The sequence below is a fragment of the Sorex araneus genome, chromosome 6 (assembly GCF_027595985.1).
Source record: "Sorex araneus isolate mSorAra2 chromosome 6, mSorAra2.pri, whole genome shotgun sequence".
In the NCBI taxonomy this organism is placed as follows: Eukaryota; Metazoa; Chordata; class Mammalia; order Eulipotyphla; family Soricidae; genus Sorex; species Sorex araneus.
In genome coordinates, this window is record NC_073307.1 from 124,139,596 (window position 1) to 124,157,976 (window position 18,381).

Here is an 18,381-nt window from a genome sequence, read left to right on the forward strand (position 1 = left end):
CTCATATTATCTGTATAGCATAACTTTTCTTACTGACAATTTATCTAAGGGAAATTCTTCCATTCTTTCACTGCAGCATTCTGTGAAGAAGGCTGCAGATATGGCGGGACCTGTGTGGCTCCTAACAAATGTGTTTGTCCTTCTGGATTCACTGGAAACCACTGTGAGAAAGGTAACCTTGTCATTATTGGTTGTTAATTTTTATCAGGTGGTAGGGGCCAGAGAGAGAAAAAAGTTCTGAGAGAGTAGATGCTCATTTTTAGGCATATATAGCACTATGCTGTACATTGACTGGATACATAATGTTTTCATGGTGGATGTTATTCTATCAAAATGAGTTTCATTTGTTTCTGCCTAATAAATGCCCCCTTCTTTAAAAAACGAGTTTTGTTTGTCTTTCACCAAAGCATTTATCACAGTCAAAAAGTTTGCTGTTGTTTTCAGAGTGAATTTTTAATGCCTATTAGAGATAAAGCTTGACTAACTGACCTGTCCCACTTATCATTATTGAATAGTATCACATGTTTCTATTGGAGGCATAGCTGCCTGTCGCATTAGGGGAATCTAAATTAGAACCACATGCTCCTTTCATAAGAGCACATTAAATAACTTCCAAAGCAGATTTATTGGTGTGCTTGGACTTTATTCTAATATTGGCTTATTAGGAACATTATTTTTATGGGCATTATAATATAAGTCAATTAGTATTGGTAAAATCCCATTAAGTGCGTCTTCCTATTGGCAATAGTTGTAGTGTTTATGCTTAATTCTATTTTATGCATCCAGCTCTTTCACTGAGAAGCCTCTCCCATCTAGGTACAAATGAAATCTGACACTGTGCAAATGTGCTAACACAAGTGAGGATTTTATAATGTGCAAATTGGAATGTTTTCGTGTATTTATTCATCAGTTTTGTTCAGTTAAAAAAACTATGTTGTGTTTTTCTGAGTCTAGAACATCATGCTTAACTTAGCACCCTGTTAAAAATGGAGGATGTAGTCAGTGTTCCTATTATAATTTGAGAGAAGGGCATCCTTATTTAACGTCAAAGGTCTTGTTTTCTTCCTTCATGTTTCAAGAATAATGAATTTACATAATTTTTAATGAGTTATACCCAAACATGTTTGACATTACATTTTACTACCTCTATATTTATTATGGAACGTGAACCTTTCAAAAACATGACAGACTCCACTTAGAGTGTTCAACAAATAAATCAACAAACAGTATATACAGCATTATTTTCATATTAGCTGTTCTTGTCAACAGATCAAGTAACATTTGTTGAAAGATGTAAAAGAAACTAATTTCTGCCTCTGACCAGCATGAAAGAATTACTACTTGGGGATAAGAAATTCTTGTTCAAATAAAAAAAAACTTTGAATTTTGCTTAATTAACTGATTAATTTTGGGCTATTTGGATCACATCCAATGATGCTCAGGGGTTACTCTTAATTTATTTACAAAATATTTTTTTTTTACTTTAATGAATTACCGTGAGATACAGTTACAAACTTACAGACTTTCATGATTGCTTTTCAGTCAAACAATGTTCAAGTACCCATCCCTCCACCACCAATGTTTCCAATATCCCTCCCCTCCACCCCCACCCCTCCCCACCCACTGCCTGTATACATGGTTATCACTTATTCTAGGTCTGATATGTTTCCCTAAAGTAAGTCTACAGAAATTAAGAGGATAGAATGTCCATGGTGTTGAGATTGCTGAACACTACTGCTACAATTAATGACGCACCGTTTATTACAATTACATACTAAATATGTCTCAAGCCTTTTAATAGTAAAACATATAGAATTAATATGTAGCATTACTTCCATTTTATAGAGGGTAACATAAGCACAGATCAAGCAACTTCTGCAATATTAGTACTGAGAACAGGATGAAATTTATATTCTGCTAAACCTATATTATAAATATTTACATCTGTTTCTCAAGTATAACAATATAACTTTTCTGTTGCAATTCAGATTTCTGGGTAACCATCTAGTCCTGATGAATCAGAGTATCTGCAAGAGGGTCCACAAAGCTGCTCTTTTACCAAACATCACTGGTTTCTTGTTATAAATTACTATTTATGGTTACTATGATTTTTAATTAGAATTTCTAATGCAAAGTTCTTATTCTTTTGACATTACAAAATAGCTGTGGGAGAACATTGATCTTAGGTCAGGGACAACCCTAAAAAATAATTTGCTTTCTGTTAACTTGTTCATTTAACCTCTGTCCTTTTTTCTGTTCAGTAAGTGGTTTATAATCTCAGTGCTTATATTCTTGTCTATAATGTGAGAAATAGAGACAAAGGAGACAGTAAGGATTAGGGGCAAAAGGGAAATGGAGATAGACTTAGACAGAGATTTTTATATTAATATTAAAGTTGAGTTTAAGACTTGTATATTTTAAATTCATTTCTCTGACTGTGATACTATTTGCAACTTGAAATGTTATTCCATTTTAACTTTCTAAGAGACTGATTGTGGCTAAGATAAATTATATAATTTTCAGTCATTTGTGTGCAAGGAATCAAGACAAGTCATAGGATAAATACTGAATATCTAGGCCATATCTTATATGAATTATTTTGTCATGTTGATCATTAGCAATAAACATTAAGCAATTTATTTGCTGATGAATAGTGATGCTAGATGCGTGGAGACTTGGTGGAATAGAAAAATGTAAATGCCTTATAACTATCTAACAGCATAATTAACTAGATCTTTCATTTGGTGTGCTATAATTTCATGGCTAACTAAAGGATGTTTCTGATTTCTACAAAATCCACTTATATTTAGTATTAAGCATGTTTCCTTGGCCTCCTAGATATTGGTTTAATTTATTGCTTGTGAAACTCAACTTTCCTAACTGAAGTATACTTAGTGACGTTACTGAGGTAATTTATTAAAGAAAATGACTACTTGAACTAGATGAAGTTAAGCATCCCACTTGTATTGGATATGAAGCATAAAGATAAAAATTCTTCATTTATATTGTATTGATGAGATATTATGAAGAAACATTTTCATAACCTCACTCAAGATGAACATTTAATCTCCCTTGGATTCTGAACAGCGAATATGTTGATTTCTCTCTTACCCTTTCTTATTATCTGTACCCCTAGTTTTGATTTTGTTTCACAATGAATACTGAGACGTGTAAAGAGAGATGAATGGATATTCAGAATAGTTGCTGTCAAGACAGGAAGGGGCTACTATCAATTTTAACTGCTCTAGGAGAGCTAAACAGTATCTGATGACACACTGACATTATGCTGTCAAACACAGAGCAAAATTAAACAGCACGATTTCTTCCTATTGATTTTTGTAAACATATGAAATGGTTACACTAAATTCAGAATGTATTATCTACTATCAACTGTCAGAGCATCTTGTTCTAATTGAGACTAGGTTTTGTACTTGTTATTAAGCAAATTTGCAATTGAATAGAGATTGAATTCAAGGTACCAGGCTTGCCTAGTTAGGGACTCTTTCTTATCTTGATACTATTGACATTGGGATATATATATGTATATATATATGCATGTGTATATGTATATGTGTATATATGCATATGTACATATTTTATATGTGTACATGTATAAATATGTATAAATATGTGTATAAATATGCATATGCACATATTTATATAAATAATCATAATTATAAAGGGGTATCCAGTGCATTGTAGAATGTCCAGTAGCATCACTGGACCTTACACACTAAATGCCGTGAGCACTTTCACACATAGTCACATTAGTTAAAAATGTCTCCTCATTTTGTCAGTTATACCGTGAAAGACAGAAAAATGCCCTGTTGACAACTCCTAGTCTAGATATAAAATTAAATACAAATATTATATATTATAGGATACATAATACAATTTATATATTTCTACATGCTGTTTTTATTGTTAATATACAATGGATTTGTATACAGTACAGTAGGTAGGGTCCTTGCCTTGCATGGTCCAATCTGGATTTGTCCCCGGTATCTCTTATGGTCTCTTGAGCCTCACCAGGGGTGATTCCTGAGCAGAGAGCAAGGAATAATCCCTGAGCACTGTTGCTAGGTATAACCCCCAAATAAAATGAAGGTATGTATGACATACACACATACATATATGTGTGTGTATGTGTGTGTTATGATACCAAGCATAACAACTATACACATACCAATACATAGGAAAGGTAATTCTGATAATAGAAAAAATATGAGCATTTTAAATAGGCAAAACCATATTTTGTGGGGGGTTCTCCTACTGGTTCTCAGGATATCCAGTACCCTCTTCTCAGGATACTCAGTGCCCTCTCTGAGTGACTTTTGACCAACCAGGACTTTGGTTTAATACATGGAACTTAAGATTTAGTGCTATTTGTGTCCTGCAGTGTTTGTGCTTCCTTGGGCTGGTAGGATGGTCTTTGTGTTCTCCACAACTGAACTTGATAATGCATAGGAAAACGCCAAGTACTGGGATCAACCCAAACGAGGGGTAGCTGCATGCAAGGCTACCTTAACCCCTGTACCACCTTTCAGTAGGGCAAAACCATTTTTTTAAAAGACTCTCAAACAGTTTTATGGTTACATACTTAGAACATTCCTGGTCATTCAACAGTCAGAGACTTGCTGATCTCTAACCTATACAATAAATGTGACACACCTTTTTATAGTCCTAGAAACCAAAATGACATGGGAGTGCTGCCAGCTCAGTGTCTACACTTCAGTCAGTGAACATGTGAGTGTTCAAACTCCCCTGGTAAAATAGGGCTCTCACCCTGCACTTTCTGAAGGAAAAGAAAAATTTTCATCCTTCATTCGAATAAAGTTTTCCATGCATGTAATAAGAATATAATATATCTTATAACATCTAACTTAGACACTTACATAAGTTGACTTTGAAGAAAATTTGAACGGCAGAATGCTTTCTCATAACAAGACTACTTGGTAACTCAATTTTAGAATGAGAAATAAGCCAAGATTTTACCTGTGGTGGTACAGAGAAGTCAGCATTATTTTGTATTTTTCTAAGGCATATTTTATTATATTTATGGATCATATTAATTATGAATTATACAGAAATAAGTGTATAGGTATCAGATATTCCAAATCAAAGTCATGTGAATTACAGATGTTGAGAGTTGAGCAAGTCTAAACTCAATCAGTTTGATGTTAAAATAAAATTTGGAAAAATATGCTGAAATTATAAAGCTAGAAGGTCTTGATTTTTCCCCTCAATTTCTTCAGAAATTGGTTCACATTTTTCTGAGTAGTATTAAGTAAGCTCATGTCTCTGTATCTTTCTAGTGCATATTATGTACAATGAGAGGAAAAACTTAACAGAATTTTCCATTCACACTGAAATTTACAGTGGTTACTTTCTCGATTTTCTTCTCTGAATTTTATATCTTTCTATATAAAATACAAATTAGATTTATAACAAAACTTTTAAGTTTAAAATAAAGAGAACATAAAAGATAAAAAAAAGACTTCATTTTTCTCACTACTAGTCATCTTTAACACTTTCTAAAAGAAAATGGCTTTAGGTGGGATAATTCATTTTATGCTTCTGTCTGTGCCTCAGGGATTTGAATGTACATAGACAGAGGGTAATAGTTTGCCCTGAGGATATTGTCCTTACACCAGGAAGAAGAATGGTCAGGAAAAAAGGAAAAACTTTTACATGTATTCAAATTTTAAATCTTTTTTTTTATTTTTAATTTTTTAAATTTTTTAAAAATTTTTTATTGAATCACCATGTGGAAAGTTACAAAGCTTTCAGGCTTAAGTTTCAGTTACACAATGCTCAAACACCCATCTCTTCACCAGTGCACATATTCCACCACCAAGAACCAAATTTTAAATCTTGCCCTCATTTTTTTTTCATGAATTCTGGCAGCATTTTATCTCTGTAAATTTTTTTTTCTTACCCATCTTTCAAGGAATAAAATTTAAGAGTCTTTAGAATGGGGCTGATAGCTTTATTCTCTTTTTTTAAAAAAATACAAAAAAATTTGAATGTACTTACAAGAAAATTTAGAGATTGGTTTATCTTAGATAATATCATCATGAAATAAAAGGCCAGGAATATATTTACTCTTAAACTATAAGGCTAGTTCACTCAATATTACAAAATGCTACTGAGAGAAATTAAAGAAAATCTAAATAAATTTTGAGACTTCCCAAGGGTATGGATCGAGAGAATTAATCTTGTGAAGATGATGTATTCATTTTAGCCTTATACTAAATGAAGAAGAAACTATTCATTCTATTTCCTTTCAAAATATTACCAGACTTAAGGGAGGGCATTGGGAAGAAGGACGAAAGCAAAATGCCTCTTCAGTTTCCTGGCAATTTGGAGAGTTAGTTAACTTATCTCAGCTTGAAGTCTCCAGGGTTGTCTGATTCATGGTACACACTCTGAAGATGGGGGCTTCTGTTATTTCCGGTGATCCTGTTGTGATGCAGTGAAGAGATACCCGGAAGAGAGTATTCAGAGTCTTTCTGCAATGTTTCAATAGGAAAATATAATGGTTAGCTATCTCACTGAGTACCCCATCCGTTTAAACCACCACAGAAGAGTAGGTGCAGCTACTCTTAACATCTCATTAAAATCAGATAAGTCAAAACTTGATTGAGGAGCTATTGTGTACATTACAGAAATAGAGACTGGTGAGCAAGGACATTTCATTGGAGGATGAGAGCAGTCTAAGCCTACTGTTGCTGAAATCATGCCTCTTTAGAACATCCAAGCCTTACCCTTATTCATCACCACTTCTCTTTGTCCAGTCCCATCCCATGAACATTCTGTTGTGTTGTTTTGGGGCCACACCCAGCAGTGCTCAGGGCCTACTCCTGACTGCACTCAGGGATGACTTCTAGTGGGATCAGGTCACTGTATGGAGTGCCATGAATCCGACCTGATTGGCTGGCATATAAGGCAAACGTTCTTCCTAGCCCCTGAACTCCTTTTTGACTGAAATGGAAAAGTTAAGTTATAGGTCCACAAATAAGCGCTGTCACACAACAACTTAGGCTTCTTTCAGATTCCTGTGCTTGATGCTGCCTGAATCACCATTGTGCCAGGTTTCAGACACAAAAAAGCAAATACCTTAAGCCCCTTTTATTCTCATGCCTCTTTTTTTTTCCATTTCACTTTCTTTTTATCTTATAGATAAAATTATCAAGTCATTCCTATATACTGTTGAACTAAGGCTTTTGTTAACTAATAGGCATTGGACTATCAATTAAAGGTAGTCTATCAACAATTGATAGACTATCAATTAAAATTGATAGTTAATTGATAGTCTATCAATTAAAGTTGGACATCAATTAAAGATTTGCACTAATGACCATGATGACATAGTTAATTGTTATTAGCCATTTGGTAATGTGTCTGGGGTACTTATTATGTATGGCTGATTCATATTTTATATACTTTCCTGTTACCTCTTGATTGTGTTACCTGAATCCAAGGCAGTTAGTGAACATTACATGGTGGTGGTGGGGAGGGGCCAAGAAATTACATTTTACTGACTTGAGTGAGCCATAATCTTCCACCTGATTTTGCTGATTGTTCAATATATTAAATTTGACGTCTGTTGTAAATAAGGCAGAAATAAAGTAAACAAATAATTGGAAGCACAATCTTTGAAGACATTCTTGTCCAACTTTAGTTGAGGTTCCCCCTACTTTGCCAGGGTAAGTGGTGTTGGATCACTGTATATAATACCTCTAAGATATTCTCCTGGAAAGGGGATATAAATATGCCTTATTTTATTACAATACTATAGTAAGATTAAATGATAGTCAATTGAAAGCTCTTCATAGTTCCTGACACACTATGAGTGTCTAAAATTCAATTGTTGAATTTTAATTTTCTATTGAACATTGAAATTGATAACTCCAAAATAAGAGGCTACTAAATTGTTCAGCATTTCAATGATACAAAGTCTTACCTTTTATTCATTTTCTACCACTAATACCTCTCTGTTTTTTTTAAATTTATTTTATTTTATTTATTTATTTTTAATTTTTTATTAGTGAATCACTGTGTGGTACAGTTACAAACTTATGAACTTTCATGTTTTTATTTAGTTTACAACTTGCATAACAACTATGACATAATTTTGCTCTGGAAATCACCTAAATTACTGGCATATTTAACTGGCTATGTTTTTTTAAAAGAAGTATTTTCTTTTACTTCTCATAACTTGGAGTTTAAATGGATTATTTAACATGAAGTGCTTACTTTAGTATTGACAGTATGATCAGCAGATCTGATATATTAGAGAAAAGGCTAACCACTTGTCTGTCTACAGGTATTTAATTAGCTTTTTATTGATTCCCCATACTTACATTTAAAACACTATCATCTTGCTTCTCAGTGTGCAAACCTGAAGATTCCTAGAATTCATTATTTATTTGATGTTTATGTGGGTTATGAATGTATGCATGTAAAACAGGAGTGATTAGCTCAGTGAAACCTAAAAGTTGTCCATTCTCTTTCATCATGTATCCCTAGGTATTTCCACTGACAATTATCACAGGTGGAACATAAGTGATGTTTGAGAAAAATCTTAAAGACTTTTGTTTTGTTTTAGGGTCACATCTGGTTGTGTTTGGGGCTTGATCCCAGCTTTGCACCCAGAGATCACTCCTGGCGGGAACAGATGTGATGCCAGGGATCAAACTCAGCTTGGCCATGTGCAATGACAAATACCTTACCCACTATACTATCTTTTTTTTTCTTGAAAGCTTGAGTATTTAGTTATTTATTTGTTTTTATTTTCATTTTATATTTTTAAAAGAATTTTTTATTGAATCACTGTGAGATAGACCTTTACAAAGCTGTTTATGATTAGGTTTCAGTCATACAGTGGTCCTACACCCATTACTCCACCAGTATAAGTTTCTCAGCACCACCAGTGTCCCCAGGTTCTCTCCCATCATGCCCTCCCCAGCAGGCACTTTTCTTCTCTCTCTCTCTCTCTCTCTCTCTCTCTCTCGCTCTCTCTCTCTCATTCTCTCTCCTCTCTTTCTCCTCCTCCTTTTCCCACTTTCTCCTCTGTTCCTCCGTTTCTCTCTCCTCCTCTCCACTTTTTTCCCCTATCTCCCTCTTTCTATCTCTTTCTCTCTCTCCCTCTGTCCCTCTCTTCCTCTCTCCCATTCTCCCCCCTTTGGACATTGTAGTTTGCAATACAGATATTTACAGGTTATTCACTATCCCTTTACCTACATTTAACACTTAGTTCTTGTCCAGTGTGATTATTTCCAGACTTGGATTTCAATTAAAACCTTAAATTCTTACAAGTATGACATTTTAAATAATAATTTATTAAATATAATTAGTGGAATAAATTAGGGGTAACCATTATATGGTACCTGGAAAGCTATGGGAAAAGTTTTTTATTTATGTGGAGAAAATACATATAGGAGTCTGAACATTCAAAAGCAGATTGTTCTAGCTGTTATTTTGAGAAATTAAATCCTCACTTTCTTGATTAAATGACAGAAAAAATTATAGTCCCCCATTACAGAATATTTTAAGTATTTAGTGTTATTTATTTAAAATATCATAAAAGCTTGCATTATCAGCTAAATATGGCATGTTCAACATAATGGCAATTTTATAGATAAACACATATACAGTGTACAGAGAAAAGAATACTATGGTGATTTTGATATCATCATGGTTTATTTGATCCTTGTTTGATTTGGTTATTTCAGTATATAAAATATATCTGGTTAAACAAATAGATCAGTATCAAACTAAAGCTAAAGAGAAGCTTCTTTCTTTCCCACTCATGAGCCTGCTGGCTCATGGAAAGTATATTTAGTAACAAGTGGACAGCTTATATTTTCCCTTCCTATATCACATTTTCAAGTTCATAGATGACATGCATATTATGAAATATGATAGAGTTTTGTGGGAGTGAGAAGTGATTTCACATCACTGGTAGAAAGACTATAGGATTTTCTTGTTGGACCTTTGCAATTTCTGATTCTTCCTTAGAGAAGTGTTTTGAGGATACCTTTGATCACAGACATGTTCCTTGATATGTGAACAATTCTTTAACCCTTCTATAGTTCAATCTCCATCCTCCTTTGCTGCCAACTGTATAAAAGTTGACTTTTCTATGGTGGCTTGCTTGTTCAACTGAATCACTATCATGATGCTTATATTTTATGTGTGTGTGTGGGGGGAGGTTGTAGTTTGATTTTGGGGGGGGGAGACAGAATCATTATCAAGCACACACTTCCCCTTCTTTAACTCATATTAACTCTTTCCTAATGTCAGTGTCTTTGGTTTTTGCTCTTTTGTGTGACTGAAGCAACCCCAGGCCCAGGAAGACTTGTGAGACATTGGTTAAATACCCATTGTTAACTATCATCTTACTGGGTCTATTTGTCAGTGACTTGAAATCCATTGCCCTTGGATAAGTTCAAGGAGGAAGTTCTGACTCTTGTGAAAGGAAAACAAAGAAACAAGCTAGAATTGCTAAACTCCAGTTATTGTTTTTAGCCTCCTAATCCCCTTTGCTAAATGTTTAGTTTTTAAAAAATGTGTATCTAGATAACACAGCGGGTAGGGTGTTTGCCTTGCACGTGGCTGACCCGGGTTCGGTTCCTCCGCCCCTCACAGAGAGCCTGGCAAGCTACCCGTGGCATATTCTATATGCCAAAAGCAGTAACAGCAAGTCTCACAATGGAGACGTTACTGGTGACCACTCAAGCAAATGGATGAACAACGGAACCACAGTGCTACAGTGCTATGTATCCAGAAGTTTGTTATGGTTGATTTAGGCACAATTGACTTGTCAAAACCAATGTGAAGATGTTCTAGCATCCAACTGAGGAACATAGAAGTCTTTAACACCTACTACATTCACTGCCAAAGCTCTGACAAAGAAAAAATCCAGCTTTTCTAACTTATTGTAAATTGAGTTCAATAAAATGTGATAATTGAATACATCATAAGTACAGATTGTAGCACTGTCCTATACCACTCTACTCCCATTGTTCATCGATTTGCTCGAGTGGGCACCAGTAACATCTCCATTATGAGACTTGCTGTTACTGTTTTTGGCATATAGAATACGCCACAGGGAGCTTGCCAGGCTCTGCCATGCGAGCGGGATACTCTCGGTAGCTTGCTGGGCTCTCCAAGAGGGAAGGAGGAATCAAACCCGGGTCAGCTGCATGCAAGGCAAACGCCCTACCCGCTGTGATATCACTCCAGTCCAGTACAGATTAGAACCCTAAATTTCATATTTTCTAATATTTTTATTTAATAGATCACAGGTTGCAGTAACTCCAACTGAAATCATGTTTGCAAGTAATTACATTGATACTTTTCATAATTTAGAATGAAGAGTAAATGCCATTAGTAATATACAGATTTCTTCTGTGTTATTTCCAGAAACTTTACCAGCCTGCTTTTAAAGTAAGAACAATCTTTTAATAGAGGTTTGGCATTGCCCATGGAATAAATGAAAACTATTGTGGATTATTAGGGATTATCTCATTTAGTTAGTGATCGAGAAAATAATTCCTGACATTTTGATGACAAGAAGTTTTTCTTCCCTGGTAGGCAAGCTCATGCTATTGAACTGTGAAAGTCACGGGTTTGATTCACACATTCATTTTTAATCCTATACCCTGGAAAATACAAACTCTACTGTACCTTGAAGCATAATGACTTAATAGAAAGGGAACCTGGGTTTCTGTGAAAATATGACCAACTGGAGCCCAGAAATAAACTTTCCTTAATAACTGAAAATTCTTTTTATTCAAGACTAGGTATCGCACTGTAGATCAGGTGGAAAGAGGGTAATTGAAGGCAAGTCATCAGACAAAGGAGGACTATAGTTCTTAGAACTTACATTCCTCTCTCCTAATGGGATGTTCTGATTAGAAACGGCATTTGCTTGAAAATGTTCACTCGTGTTCAAAGTAAGTTTAATCAAAGAATATGACCTGTATTCACCCTTTTGGTAGTGGATGGGAAGATAAGCAGTTTGTGAGTTGGTGGGCTAATAGGCTTTTAAAGCTTTTTCCAGTTTAACCAAGAACATGAAGTTATCTATAGGTAGTAGTAATTTTAACCAAGCAGATTCTGGAAGATTATCTATTAAAGACTAGATAGCTAAGAAAATCTTTTAGTATATCCTCACTGCTTATAAAATCAAGTCAAAATTTCATGGTGTGGTACTTGTGATTGCTCTTTGCAGCTTTCATGTTTATCCTTCCCTTCACATACATTTTACATTGAACCCATTCTAAACTACATACCAAATCTGACTTCTTTTATGTCTGTTCGTCCTGTAATACATAGATTGAAACACCAATCACACATAGACTAATACATCAAACACAAATACATAATTATTATTGAGGGTCTTCAGTAATATAGAATATACTTGATTATATTCCTCTCAAATATAAATATTTTATTTATATTTATTCAAATAAATATTTGAGAGGAATATAAATATAAATATTCCCCATCATCTTTCTCATTCTTGTGGGTGATGAAATCTGTCCTTTCACATTCTATGACCTGAGATAACCCCCGATTTCTCCCTTTTCACTGCACATCCGATTCCTTAATCCATTTTCAAAATATGTCCAGAACCCAAACATCATATGGTCTCCTCCATTATTGTTCTTGTGCATAATATTATCATCCATCATCTGATTTATACTTTAAAATACACTCAACATCCTGATTCAGTTACCTTCTATTGTATAATTTGTAATTTTTTCCAACATGGTAGACAATGGAACATTGTCAAACAAAATAAAGTTAGATCCAGACATTCCTTCCTTCCAATTTCTCCATGGTTCCCCTTTGTTACTGACCGAGAATGAAAGAAGATTCAATCTCTTCGGCATTCCGCTCCAGTATATATCCCCCCTCCCATTCAATATACTATCCTTTACTTCCTAATTTTCTTTTCCAGTCTTGTTATTTTCCTAGAACATTCAGTCATGTTTCCTTACTTTATGGTTCACTTGCAATGTCCTACTCTCAGGTATTCTGTCAGCTTCATCGTGACATTGAGAATTCTGCCCATGTTATATTTTCAGAGAGGTACTGACACATAGTTAAAATGACACATCTTCCTCCTTGTCATTGATTCATTGTCTTCAGAGCCTTTATTCCTTTAGTGTTCTCTGACAAAATCATGCTTTCTGCTATGACCTGAATGCCCAGTTAAAACCTAAACTCCATGAGGGCAGGTGATTATTATTATTATTTTTAAAAATCTTATTCCCTATACCTTCAGGGACTAGGGTAATACCTGAAACATGACAAGTATCAAAAACCCTGTTGAACATACTGATCATTTAATAAGAAACTATTTTAGATTTTTTGTCAGTCCCCAAAGCCTCAATACTATTATCATGAAATATATTTGGAAGAATAAGAAAATTATTGTTGTCAATCATCTGTCTTCATCTCTGATATTCTTGTATCAGACTTATTCAGTTATCCTTGATATTTCCTTCTTCCTCACTTTTCCATTCAATCATCAGTATGTCTCTATTATTTTTATCTTACTACCTAGTTTTAATAACTTCACTAAATGATACCAGAAGGCAAGTCTCACAACTTCAAGGCTTGTGCTTCACACACACAAAGTTTCTTCTTGCATTGGAATCATTTTAAGACCTATAAAGGGAAAATACAATCAGATATTTCCATGTTGATGAACCTTAAATCAGTTCCAGTGGCTAATAGCATATTAACTCTTGCCCCTCTCCTATATCAAGTTATAATCAATACTTTCCCACAGTGAATTATTTGTAATTAACAAATAATATTATTCTTTAATATTTGTACATATTGCAAAATAGCACTCAGTAAGTCTTGCACCATCTAGCACTATAGTTAGAAAATGTATATTTTCTTTTTCACTGAGGTAATAATTAGTTACAAGAGTGTACATGCCATTGTTTCAACAATTAAAAGTGACCTTACCACACCTACATCTGAAGTGCCATGTATATTCAAATAGCCTAAGATAACTTTGAAAAAATTAGCTAATATGAAATATATTAATAATTCATATTTTCTAAGTCAAGGTCAAGGAAATAAATTCCAGTGTTTTCAAGATCACCCTGATTTTCCCTTTCATAAAACTATCATTAATCATCATAGCTTAATTGCCTTATAAACATTTTTCGTTTCTTCCTACCACCTATTCCTGAAGTATAGAAATCATATATTTCATTTTAGTTCCTTCAAAATTCCTAAATATTATTAACTTGAATAACAATTATTCCCCCAGTGTCTCCACATCAAAATCCTAGTCAATACCCTCCTAACCTTTTCCTGCTGTCTTGCTCTTCAAACTCCAAATATCAGAAGTTCTGTTGTTGGTGTGTTAAATTGACAAGACGAAATTAGCACATCATTTTTCAAGTCAACAATGACAAATTAATATATAAGGAAAATTTTAATATAAGGAAAAGTTTTATATATACATAAAACTAGTGCTTTTGTTCAGGAGGAAATGAAACTCCTTCCCTTTTGTCATAGTCTGACATAGTACATCTCCCAAAAAACCCTCACCAATTGGGCACTTCCCTTTTTTTAACTTCCCATTAGTGCTTTTTGGATCAAAACACTTGAAAGGGAAAAAGCCCTACAATTTTTACTTTCAAGCACTTTTTCATCTGTAAGTAAATCATTATGACATCTCAATAAAATGTCAGCATCCTATGACAACCTTTAATTCACCTTATCTCTAGGTGTGTGGAAAACAGTTCTGTCCTTTTCAGTGTATATTTAACAACATTATTTGCATTTTGGGTCTGTTTCAATTTCCTTTTCTCCATAATTTCCCAGTGTCACTTACTGGAGAAATAATTATAAGGCAATCATTACTTACAGTTTCTCAATATTTTTGGTCAGAATGGTGAAGAAATTATTTAAACAGCATCATAGCTATTTAATGCTTAGACAAGACCCTGATTTAGGCTGATCTTGTGGTGAATAATTGACATTATTTATTTATTTATTTATTTATCTATTTTTGTTTTAGGGACCACACCCTGTGGTGTTCAGGGCTTACTCCTGCCCCTTTTGCTCAGGGATCACTCCTAGCAGTACTTGGAGATCATGTGTAGTGCTGGAGAGCAAACGTGGATTAACCATATGCAAGGAAAGCACATAGCTTGCTATAGGGCCTGCTACGCCCCAACCCCTGCCTTGTTATTTTATGCTTCCCAGCTCAGAACTCAGCATTGATCATGTTTTTCAACCTGATATTCCTTATTAAATTTCATGACATACTTTTATACTGCTCGACTGTTCATATTTTAAACTTAAGAGTATACCTCTGGACCATTTTACCTGATAGTCTTTTTTTCTAGAAAAGTCACCCTTCATCTATTATCATTGATATATATATATATTTTTTACTTTCTATGAGTCTCAAGGTTACTTCTCAATGAGTCCTTTCTATCACTCTACTAAAATAGCAACCTTAAATCTTATCCCAATAATAACATCTCCATTTTCTGGTTTATTTTTCTTATTGTATCTATCACCATTTTAGATGCTAAATATATATCGTAATGATTTTGTTTATTATCTTTTCCTCTTTAGGTAATTGAATAGCTTGATAATAGATATTTTTGTTACTGTTATAACCTCACTGTATAACCTCAGCTGTCAGAATAGTGCCTGACATTTATTTTATACTAAGGAGAATTCTACTGAATGAATCAGTGAATGAATAAATGGGAATCCTAATTTTTATTAAATGGGGATGAAGCACTGTAAAATTACAAGTTCAAGGTTATAGGCTAGGAATTATAACCACTTTGATTCAAATAGTTATTAAAGCTGCATCGCTCTAAATTATTTTAAACACTGTCTTTTGCTGTCCTCAGAAAGGCAAGACTGATTTAAAAGACTTTGGCAATTCTCAGAGCTCATCTTTTGTTTGTTGCTTTTCTCCATTGAAATTATTTGTGATTTTTCCCTATCATTTCTTCTGTGCAGTCCTGAGCAACTCTTTCCTCATTATAATCCATAACATACTCTCCTCCATAGCATGGACCAGGTGATAGTAATACATCCTTTAGTACAACTTTATATAATCTCCATATTTATAGACTATATCATGTTTCTTTTCCCTTTCTGTTCAAAAAACGTGTGTTTCCCCTTCCTTTACCCCTCCTTTATTTTTTGTTGTTATTTGGTATTCTGGAGCTACACATTTAGTTTCAGAGATCATGCTGGATGTTGGAATCAAGATTCACATGCTCAGTTGCAATATTCTCACATATTTACATCATCATTTTTAAAATTTCATACTAACTTCATATGAGCTATATTTATCATTAATATTTTACATATATGGAAAATGAGTCTAAGATATTTAACAAATGTCCCAGGTTTGTAAAGCTCACAAGAGGTGGGTGGTATAGTTAGGACTTGAATTATTCTCAGTAGTTCTATATTGCATGCCTGATTTTTATGTCATCATTATACCATGCCATTCCTGACTTTGTGCCTACAAGGAGCATTCAATGTACAGGGAAATTTAATTTTTAAAAGGCCAAAATAATTAAATTGTAACAATCTGTTATACACAGGGCAGTTTTAAAATTAATTCTTTAAAGTACTGCAATTTATAATGCTATTCTTAGCTGAGTTTTAGGCATACAATATTTCAATACCAATTGCATCACCAGTGTCAAAGTCCCTATACCAGTTTCCCCAGACACCCCACCCCCTTAACTGGTCTTTTTGACCGAAACATTTTTAAGTCTGATTATTATAGTTTAAGGTCATACTTACAGTATTATTGACTGTGTGGTTTAGAAATATGCATACTGCTCAGTGATAGGCCCAAGGTCCCTCCCCTGTCCCTGTTACCTCCTGTCTGCCTCTCCTTTCTCCTTCAGTTTCATTCCTTTCTTGTCCTTTGAATTTCTATAAAATAGGGTCATGTTCATATAGGTATTTCTCCCCTTCTTACTTTTCCATCCCCTAATCATCAATAGGGCAATTCTGCACTACAGAGGCACACAGTACAACCTTTAAAGATAAAGAACTTTAATTACGCACCATGTAGCATTGACCAAGTAAAATCACTTTCCAATATGCAAGTGTTGAAGGATTAGAGGAAGTCAAACTTTTAAATAGTAAGTGATAAAAAATTATGATAGTAAGGGATCATATTATATGTTGTGCAAACTATTGCCCATAGGAGTAGTTTTTAGCAGTTTTTTAACATCAAAGAAATAAGTCACCCACTGTAACACATTAATATATAGCTTCTGAATGTGAGAGGAATTTCACTATTTATTGGAGTACCTCAATGAAAACTTTGCTAAGAAGGTCTTGTTTCCATAGTATGTGAAAAGAAACATTAATATGGTTAGCATGAATTGTTCAAGATTCATAGAATTGTTCAGCTATGAGTAGCATTCATTTGTGTGTGTGTGTGTGTGTGTATGTGTGTGTTAAGTTTTGAGCCACAACCGGCATTACTATTCCTGGTTGTGTACCCAGGGACCACATGCAGTACCAAGTATTGAACCAGTGTTTACCCTGGCAAGTATATTAACTCCTGTAAAATCTGGCTCACTGAGCTGGCATTCTAATTCAGGCTTTGCATTTCAAGGAATTGAATGTTTTTGCCTATCTAGGGGAGATTCATAGTCAATCAATCCACATGTCATAGGGTGCAAGATAACCCAGCCTCCAAAAATTGACAACTTTAAAGTTAAAATATCTCTGAATAGACATTTGACATGTAAGATTATACTGACAATCTTGAAGTTTGAGGAAAATTCTAAAGTTTTGTTTCATACATACCAGCAGATTGATTTATGATTTGTCACCATTCTTTGTTTAGTGTTTTTTTCTTTTGTTTTGGAGAGGCGGAGGGTCCACACCCGGCGTGCACAGGGGTTACTCCTAGCTCTGCACTCAGGAATTACTCCTGGCGGTGCCCGGGGGACTATATGGGATGCTGGGAATCGAACCCGGGTCAGCCGAGTGCAAGGCAAATGCCCTACCCGCTGTGCTATGGCTCCAGCCCCAGATTTGTCACCATTCTTATCTCAGGGAAATTTGTTTGAATATTAGGTACATATAGTTTCATGGGGTGAACTATCTTTGGTTGTTCTTCATTAGTTAGTACACCTAATTAATGGGCATCTGAGAGAAAAACCTTTTCATATTCCAGAGTCTATTAACATACCTAAATTCATTTTAGGTAGCAATATGCCAGATACTTGTGATCTGGTAAGTGTATTATAAGACAGACACTATAATTATCCTCATTTTAGATGTAAGACAACAGAAGCTCAAATAGTTGCTAGGTTTGAGATTGAAATTTGCTTC

At 34.4% G+C, this 18,381-nt stretch overlaps 1 protein-coding gene across 2 annotated transcripts in view; it reads left to right on the forward strand.

Moving 5' to 3' along the window:
* The window catches only part of NELL1 (neural EGFL like 1), a 949,069-nt gene that overhangs the window by 750,276 nt on the left and 180,412 nt on the right, over window positions 1-18,381 (forward strand). For both annotated transcript variants that reach the window (XM_004607851.3, XM_004607852.3), the window contains exon 15: window positions 77-172. In XM_004607851.3, coding sequence (XP_004607908.2) covers window positions 77-172 — 96 coding nt within the window. The remainder of the gene's footprint in view (window positions 1-76; window positions 173-18,381) is intronic.